The sequence below is a fragment of the Centruroides sculpturatus genome, unplaced genomic scaffold (assembly GCF_000671375.1).
Source record: "Centruroides sculpturatus isolate CEXI.00-Female unplaced genomic scaffold, Cexi_2.0 scaffold71, whole genome shotgun sequence".
Classification (NCBI taxonomy): Eukaryota; Metazoa; Arthropoda; class Arachnida; order Scorpiones; family Buthidae; genus Centruroides; species Centruroides sculpturatus.
Genome location: NW_019384332.1, coordinates 362,478 through 372,376, shown reverse-complemented (window position 1 = coordinate 372,376; position 9,899 = coordinate 362,478). Strand labels below are relative to the sequence as shown.

The 9,899-nt window shown below is 30.6% G+C and overlaps 1 protein-coding gene across 2 annotated transcripts in view; it reads right to left on the bottom strand.

Annotated features, from left to right (window-relative positions):
• Positions 1-7,082: 7,082 nt before the first annotated feature.
• LOC111630319 (COMM domain-containing protein 10-like) overlaps positions 7,083-9,899 on the bottom strand; it is an 11,145-nt gene continuing 8,328 nt past the window's right edge. For both annotated transcript variants that reach the window (XM_023374412.1, XM_023374407.1), the window contains exons 3-7: positions 7,953-8,060; positions 7,814-7,885; positions 7,659-7,742; positions 7,297-7,464; positions 7,083-7,224 (exon numbers count right to left, since the gene is read on the bottom strand). In XM_023374412.1, coding sequence (XP_023230180.1) covers positions 7,183-7,224; positions 7,297-7,464; positions 7,659-7,742; positions 7,814-7,885; positions 7,953-8,060 — 474 coding nt within the window. In that variant the 3' untranslated portion in view covers positions 7,083-7,182. The remainder of the gene's footprint in view (positions 7,225-7,296; positions 7,465-7,658; positions 7,743-7,813; positions 7,886-7,952; positions 8,061-9,899) is intronic.

The window sequence follows — 9,899 nt, the reverse complement described above, 5'->3', positions numbered from 1 at the left end:
ACAGTGGTACCTCAGGATACGAAATTAATCCGTTCCGAAACTGAGATCGTATCATGAAAATGTCGTAAGGTGGATCATCTTTTCCCATACGATTACATGTAAAACCAAATAATTCGTTCCAACGCGAAAAACATACTCAAATTAAAGCCAAGTAATACATTTAAAAAAAATAACTGTAATAAGAAAAACAAATGAAAAATGCTAACTAATGTAACGTCGTATGGTGAGTTTTTGTTCGTATCGTGGAGCAAAAATATGTTCGAATTTCATGTCGTATCCTCAAAATTTCGTATGCTGGGGCGTTTGTAACCTGAGGTACCACTGTATTTCTACTCGCAGTGAAAAAATTTGTTGCCGCCTTCACTCTTTCGGCTCTTTCTAAAGCTTCGTTGCGATCAGAATAGTGTATCTGTAAGCCATTTTCACTTTCGTGTAGCGATTTCACATGTTCAACTCAACATGAGTAGCAACTCACAAGGGGAGATGGGAAAGCATGTGAGTTATAACTAAAGACTACCAATTTGATGTCAGAGTGAGATGGTACCATGTGACACCTTCAACACATTGGGAGTTGTAACATGAAAAACTCAAGTCTAAGGACCCAGGATGGGGCATCGGCCCACACAGCATTAGCTATAGTATCAATTGACATTATTTGTCATCTCTTCCCTGGTTGCCTCATTTCCAGGTTTGGTGACATTCATTGGCCTTATTGTTTGCCCGACCTATCCATGTGCAATTATTTCTTGTGGGGACACCTCAAGGCATGTGTATATGAGCATAAGCCCATTCTTTGCAAGAACTGAAGGAAGCTATTTGCGTGGAATTCACCATAATGCATCACTGATAACAGACACCACATGAGAGATGTTGTTTTCCACACTTGATTCTGTAAAATGCTGTTTCAAACTCACATCTTCCAACAAATATCTTTCGTAGTAATAATTACAGATATTGCGATTTTTTAAAAAAACGTCTGTTTTTTCTGCCCTACCCTCTATAATCTTTTCAAAGCACCATATAATGTTTTACTGCTTTCAAACTACACCATCCATTTATAAACATTTTTCCACTATTAAACAAAAATATTCCTATACTTTTTATTTTTACAAATATCCTAAAACAATAGAATCCCAATTATCTAAACCTTGATTAATTGAGGTTCTGCATTATCTGAGGCAAACCTATAAGTGAATACACTACTTTTCCTACAATTCAGAAAGCTTTGCCATGAATGTACTAAGTGCTTTAGCACTTTTAGTCTCAACTATGCTAAGTATGTATGTGGCTGATGCATAACATTGTGACAAATCAGAAAGGGACTCATATAAAATAAAATAATAAAACAAACAAAAAAAAAACTCAAGACTTTTTAAAAAAGTTTAAAATAATAACAGAATATGTCTTACAAAATTATTTGTTTACCTTTTTATCATTTAACTTTGCTTAATGATGGTTAATTAATGGTTTATTTCACAAATGATTTGTAATAAAATGTAACTACAATAATATACTAATTTTATATTTAAAACTATTTTACAGTACATATTAGTTGTAAAATAAATTATGTAAAAAATGTTGTTCTTACATAACATTAAATTTATTCAGGTAAAAAAAGAGACAGGAAAGATTTATATGTTATTACTTTTAAATTTGTAATTACTTTCCCAGCTGTTATATATAACAAAGGGAAAGTATGGTAATCAGTCAAAAAATGACCCCCAAGATTTTCACATATTGGACTCAGGACCTTGAAATGTTGAGAAATGCAAAAAATTGGGGTTTTTTTCCCTGTATGAATGGATGTTAGTGTATGGGGGCATGATTTTGTTCACCCTCTTTGGAGCTTAACTCCTGTACTTTTTGTCAAAAATTTCTGAAATTTTGCAGGGAGGTTTGTTTATTAGGGAGATTGATACTATTAAATTTTGATGATTAAAGATTGAAGGGGTGGGGAGATAAAGGGGGTTGTGTGTATCACCAGTAGGATCTGACTTAATGATGACTTTACTTGTTATTAGCATTTACAATTTTTTAAAACCTGTCTCTACCCACAAAATTAAGTTTTTTGACATTTCATAATAGTTAAAAACATAGATATTTTATTGAAAAAACTTTTTAACAGATGGTGCCACCAAATGTTGCTGGAAAAGTTAAGCAACTCATTGCTGGCTTTTTTTTTAATTTGAAAGGGATGTGATCATCCATTTTTATCTTATTTTTATACTATCATAGATGGTATCAGTCTACATAATAATAAAGGTATCCCTTGCTTAACATGTAAAATTAACTGCAGTCCCTTTATATAAGCAGCAGAAATTTTAATTTAAGCGGCTTTACTAGCTGTCTTTAATCGAAATACGGCATCTATGTTAAGTAATGCAATTTTGATATCTGCAATAGGATCGAGGGATTAATTAACCATGTTAATCAAGGGATACCTGTACTGCATTAATGGACCTCTTCAGCATATAAAAAGTTGTGTGTGGTCAAACAAGATAGTTAAGGGTTTCTTGTATTTCTGAATATGTGAGGATAATAAACACGCAGACTTCAGAAATAAAATTACTACATTATTGATTTAATTTTAAAATACGTTTTCCTAATATTTATGACTGTACTGTACCAAAACACTAAGGATATTTTAATACAGTATGTAATTTTTAAATAATTTATATATATTTGAAACAGAAGAAAGTCAGAAATACAGTAAAAGAAAAAGAAACAATAGAAATAAATACTCATACATGGTCACTAACACAAACAAAAGTATAACTTACAATTTTTGTTTGTTAAAAGAAGTAAGTTATATAATTCAAAACTTTATATATAAAGTCAGGGTGTACCTCTTAAATGTCCTTAGTTTTAAACTGTTCTGTATAAGCCATTTGTACAGATATGTGAATAAAAGGTGTTGGAAAATGTTGGTCAATACTCCAAGTTTTATATGCATTTGCTTGAAAAGATCACTGCTGCTGCACAGTGACAATCTGGACCTTCACTGCTGCACAGTCTAAATCACTGGAACCTATTTTTTTGGTCTACCCAATCACCTGATATCATCTCTTTGTGGCATGTCAAAGACCATGTGTATGCTACAAAAGTGCCAGACAGAAGAGTCCCATGTACAAGAACTGTGGATGCCATTAACAGCATAACTCCTATGTTGGCTTGGATGTGGGCCAGAATAAAGTAAAAACCAGATATCATACTTGCTACATCAGGAGTATATATGGATATGTACTGATTTAATGTAGTAACTAACTTTTTTTAGATGCACTTTCTATTATCATTTTCTACAGTATTATACTCATATTTCTTTTCCCAAAATTGATTCACAAAACTAGGCCATTTGAGGGAACACACTGTATTTATATTCATAATAAATAAACAAATTACCTTGGAATGCAATTTCTGGAGAATACGTGATAACAGCAATGGAAATCTGGCATCATTTAAATTATTTATTAACTGAACAGCCTCAGTTAATCTGAAAAATAGAGAATATTTATTTTAAAATTATACTTGACAATTATGTACGTGATATATTTTTATTACTACAATGTGAAATATTTTAAATTACAGATTTTATCATTTTTCTCACTTGTTTAAGTGAATTTTTTGGTTTAAACTTTCCATTAAAATTTAATTAATAGATTGATCCAACTGAATATTCAATTTATGATATTACCAGAAGAATATTAAGTTATTTCTCAGTTTTGTGTTCGTTAGTTTCTAAAATTTTAAATAAAATGTTGAAATTCAAAAATTTTATTAATGTAAATAAATTTCAAGTATTTCTTGCTGAATTTCTTATGTCGCTTGCTCAATTTCTTTTCAAAAAAGAGATTCATCCAATACGAATAAATAAACTGACAACTGCTACTTAACACTGGTTATTATTAAATAAAAAAGAACACTACAAAATCCTAAGATACCTATGTATCTTAGGTTTTTGTAGTGTTCTAGAATAAATAACTGTTAAAGATGTGATAAAATTTCTTCTTCCACCACAAAAGATCCAATATCAAATCTAGTCTTAAGTTCATGATTTTTATAAGCAATTCAACCCGAGATTCTGACATCTATTTATCATTTGTGCTAGCGATCACCCAGAGATACGATCAAAAACAAGGAAGAAAAGGCTAAAGTGCAGCCCATACCTTCCAATATAAAGTCACTACAAAAGAAGAAAAACAAAGATTCAACAGCTCTCCGTAAATCAAGTTTTTGTGGTTTTTCACCTTCCAGAGAGCTAAGTTAAATCTAACATGCAACACGCCAAACCTGTTAGATTTACACTTTAGGTAGAATTACGGGATCTAGTACCATTACCATATTATTAAAGGCGATTGCCAGTTTTTTCCACAAGATAACAGTCAACAGTCAATGTTACTTCAAAATGCAACCAAACCACAAAATCTTTAAGTTATATTTTCAGATTATTCTTGTATGTATGTTCCAGATACATCAGGCATCATCCTTATCCTATTATCTCTAGATTATAATGACTATGTTAAAAGAGCCACAGAGCTCAATGTGTTGAAAGCCTAAGATTCTATCCCATCCAAAATCATTTAAATTAATAAAAGTAAATGAAATTTGTAATTATTAACATTAAATAACATGTCAGCTCCTCCCATCTCAAAGGTTCTTTCTGATAATGACGATGCAAAGGAAACTTCCTCNGTCAACTAATATGTATGAAATATTGTTTCTGATTAATAAAACTTATTTCAAATTTAATTTGCCTTTTAAATACTTACTGCTGTTTTACACTTAATATATTTTAAGTAATTAAAGAGCATTGCATTGATTGCATAAATGAAAAGAAAAAATATTCTTTCAAGTTAATATTTTACCAAAGCCTTACTTAATAATTTCTCTTTATAATTCCCAAAAAGCTTATTCCAAATGTGTTAATTATTTTAAATGGCTGATAATATTAATACTCATTTTTTCAATTTATTAAATCACTTGGTCATTTTAAGTTTCTTAATCTGGCCCCTACAGAACCAGAGTGGTGCCAGATTACTGAAAATTCTTATTACCATTTGTATATTATATATCAAATGTTTTTGCAACATTTGATATATAATATACACAATCTAAACATTTTGTAACTATGCATGCTGCTATATGCTTCTGTATTTTTACACAATGAAAATGAAGCAGTGCATGACTATACTTTGTTGAGACATTGTTTATTAACATTTCTGCAAATTTTTCAAAGTATTACAAAGTATTATAATATTGTCTGGGATCGTTAGCACACCATATGAGTATACAAATTTTGATTTGCAGAATACAGTAGGTGAACGGTTAACGAACATAATCCGTTCCAAGACTTTGTTCGCTATCCGAATTGTTCGTTAACCGATTATCGATTTACCATAGGTTTCTATGGGAATTTAATTAATTCGTTCTGGAGACCCCCAAAATAAAAATATATACATTTTTATTACGTTTATTTATATGTAATAATAAAAATACATACATACACAGTCTTTCATTTTTATTAGTCATGTTTTTTTTCCATTTGAAATGGTTAAACAATCTGTCTAATGCCGATTGCTTTTCCCCCTCTTCTTCAGGATTTTTCGTAATTAATAGCGGCATTGCAATTGTAGAAATCCCCAAGCCTCAACCTGGTTTAGATGCCATTCTAAGACCGTTGTTCTGACATTCTCCCACTTCTTCAAACGATCTTTAATAACAGATATCGGCATTAATCCTCTTTTTCAGAAGAAAACATACCTCGCTGAGATTCTTGGTGTTCTTCATTCAAGAGTTCTTAGCGTTCTTCTATCGTCAGATCCGTTTCGGGTTCCATTATGAAATCTTCGATGTTCTTTATTTCTCAGATTTGATTTTTGTTACTCCTTTAGCTGCTTGAGTCTTCTGGATTATACAGTATTTTTATTAAATAAGATTGAACTGCAGCCTATTGTAGACCTGTTAAAGCCATACTGCCCAGCAACATTAGGCATCTTCTGCCCACTCTCCACCTTTGCTATTATACTCTCACCTTTCGAAAAGAAAAACAGATGCAAAACTTAATGAGTGCCTACCCGACAGTCTCGCGAATACATAAAAGAATTATTTTGTCAGAAAAATAAAAGGCTGGAATTACAAGAGAGAGTTTCAAAGTTTGGAGGAATACTATCCGATTGGTATATACCGGCTTGAGCGTTGATGTCGACGTTGCCCACACTCCGAAAAGTTTTGAATTGTTTCCCAAAGACATGGAAATACCAATCGGTATTCATTATTTTACATCGCTTCTTCTTGTGTTTGTTCTGTGAGGTGTTCGTTATCCGAACATAAAAATCTTTCGCTAAAGTGTTCGTTATCCGATCTGTTCGTTAACTGATCACCCACTGTACTAACATGTCAGATAATCATCAAACAATTCCATAGTTGCTTTTTAGAGGGTACTTGATTACTGGACATTCTGATGAAAATCAAAATTTTCAACTGAAGAGAGCCAAACTAGTAATTTCCTAAATGCGTATTATAAAAAGAAGTATGTTATTGAATAAAATGTCTTTCTAAAAGCAATAATTATCCACAAGGTCTCAATAGTAAATGATTATAGAATAAATTTGAGATCATCCTGTAATCTCAGCCACACTATTTTAGTGTTTATATTAATTATTACAAAAAATCCAACTCTTTGTTTCAAAATAATTGCTATTGGTAGTATCACTACTATCAAAGTTTTGAAATTATGAGATTTTTTCAGATCCCCCCCTTTTTTTAAATTTAGGCCCATGACTCTTAGATTTGCCTTCTGATATTAATACAACTTTCTATCATTCATTCATATAAAAATATATTTCTAAGATTTTAAAACTTATAAAAACATTTTTGAAAATAGAAAAATACATTTGCTAGAAATATTAGCAATTAAAATCGTTTTGACATTTTTCATTCAGGAAATGAGAAGTTACTATTAAATCTTTTTACATATTCATTTTTCAAATCAGTTTCATTTAAACCTGAACTAAAATCATTTCAGTTTAATATGTTAAATTTTTAATACGTTATTTTTTTATGATTTTATTCACAAATATTTAAATTGCTCTATATTAAACATATACTTTATTATAGTTATGAAAAATTACAACAATATAAATACATTTCATGAAAATTCACACTGAAAATCATAATTTACAAAACTCATTTCTGTAAAGCATCTAATTGGTTTTGTATAATCTCCAGCTGAAAGAAAATAAAAATAAAAAATGTTAACATTCTAAATAACTTGGAAAAAGGAAAGAAAATATGGTTTACCTTATTATATAATTCATATAACTGTTGATGATTAAATTGAAATTGGATTTTGTTATTTTTGTCTTTATCTGATGATATTTCCAATTCCAAAATGCCCAGAGGTGTTTTTAGATTTGTCCGTGAAGCTTGTGCCATTTGTAAACGCAATTCCCATTTGACATCTGTAAGCTAATAGAAATAGTATTCAATTATATAATAATAGAAGATCGCAAGATTTATTTAATATGATACATTCAGTTATTAATATATTTTAATAAGCAATCAATAGTTTTATTTCAGATAAATTAGGTTTGTAAGATTATGGGTCTTATATGTGATATGTAAAAATACTGTAACAGTTTGAATCTATAGTAAAAATGTACCTGTCTAGGAGAAATTGTTCTCTGTCTTAGTTTTTCTGTTACACTTTTAGCATTGTTTACCCATGCTTGAACAATAGAAGATACCTTAAATTAGAGATTAAGAATCAAAATTATGTTTTGAAATAATTAAAATTCAAATATTGATTTTTTTTTACTTTTTCTTCTTGGAGATTTATTTCTTGCAGTTGTTGTGATAATACAGCTGGTTTTGCAAGATTATATGCAGCCTAAAAAATTAAAATTGCCGTAAAATTATACTTTTTGAAAGATTTCAAATTAGTTCTATAAGTTTACCTGTTCTAAAATGAATGAAATTGTTTCAAGAACAAGGTGTAATTGTTGCTGATCAAGAGAAAGTGCTAGCTGTAATTTTTCTTCTTCTTCTTCAGTGAAACTTTCTTCCTATATGAAAAATATAAAAGAAAATTAATTCCCTAAGACAAAACATTATCATCTCATAATTTGCCAATGGAATTAAGTTTAATCATAAAGATTTATTAATAAAATTCACATAAAAAAAAACATGAGTTATCAAAAGCATCATTTAAAAAGCATTTTAATTGTTAGACTTCCTTAATATAGAAAAACAAAATAATATTTAGATTAATCCTTTTTCATTTTGGTTTAGATATTCATAATTTATAAATTTATTTTATTTTTTCGCTCTTTCTGCTCTGTGAGCACGAAGAGATTATTTTTAATTATATGCATTATGAATTTGGCCAGGCCTACAAGAAAAGGGGTTGGTGGTGATATATCCAGAACTATCTATGTAAAATCACTGACAAGTGAGTCTCTTAACTAAGACTCTTTGGTTAAGCCAAGTTCTTTGGTATTGCAGGCTAATGCTTTCACTGGCTTGGCCATCTAGTTATCTACAATAAAAATATTGGAAAAAAGTTTGTTTGTGCAAATTTAACCAAACAATCATGTTTGTTGATAGTTAAATTTACATATACATAAACAGTTTGAACCATAAATTACAACCAATATTTGGAAAACCAAAATTTTACAATATTCGTATATATATAATTATGTAAGTTCAAATAGTACAGGGTGGGGCAGAAAGGAGACATTTTTGAAAAGGCTACAACTCACCATCAGGTGAAGTCACAGATGGGTGGCAGGTAGTGTGAAAGTAGTGAGGTCTTAGCATTATCTTTTCAATTGAAGTCATGGAACCACGGACAATAGAACTCAGTGTGTTTGCGTACAACTGAGGAAACAGTGTTCACAAAGGGGATCATTCAGTCATACACATCTGATGGGAATACATTTCTGCATCCTTGGGTACATTGGAAACATATTCCTATCAGACATGTGGATTCAACAGGGCCCTTAGTTTTGAGTTTTTTGTGCTGTACTTGAATTGATGTCATTGAACTCACTCGTGTTACTATGACTCACATAATCGGTAGTCTCGAGTTAGACCCATCAAGCGAACTTGAAAGATGAGTGGAAGTAGGTCATATTCACTTGTTTGTGTGTGTTGTTAAGCATGTCAGGATTATTTACAATGCATCTGGGTTTGCGACTATAATGATTCAACTAATCAACTTAACTGTAACAAGTTGTAAACAAATCAACATGTTATAGTTAAAAGTTTTGTCTTATAGCAATATAGTAGGCAGAAACAAAAAGAAATATTAGTAATATATATAGAAAATAATAATTTCTGAAACATTACCATTACATCGAAAGGTTTTACCAAGATAAACGCTTTATCTAAAGGTCTTGCAGCACGTATTGCAAATGTAGTTGGAACGTGAGTTACGGATGAAGAATAAGACATATAAGTTTTTCTGATATTACCACCTAAAATGCCGACGTCTGGCTAATGAATAAAATTAACCCTCCGTAAGTCGCTAGGAATGGGGCCCTTACTTGAGTCGCATGGGTCTTACAGACCCAGTGTTTTTAATATGAAATAATTCAATTTTATCTATCGCGTAAAGAAACTACAGTTTATTAGTTGGATTCTGCGCTTTGTTTTCTATCTAGTGATATAAATTACTTGCGTATTGACAAAATGAATTTTTTAATATTTATTTTTATGTAATTCGATACGAAAAACGCAAAAAAATAAACATATCAAATTTCAACTCGCTGTAATTTATCTCCTGTTTCACCGATTGCCATCGGGTTTGTTTGTAAGTGGGGAAGAAATATGACACTTTCAAGCGAAGTGAGTAGAACTTTTGCACTACTGCGAGAAAATTTGTCAACCGACCCCGCGTTACC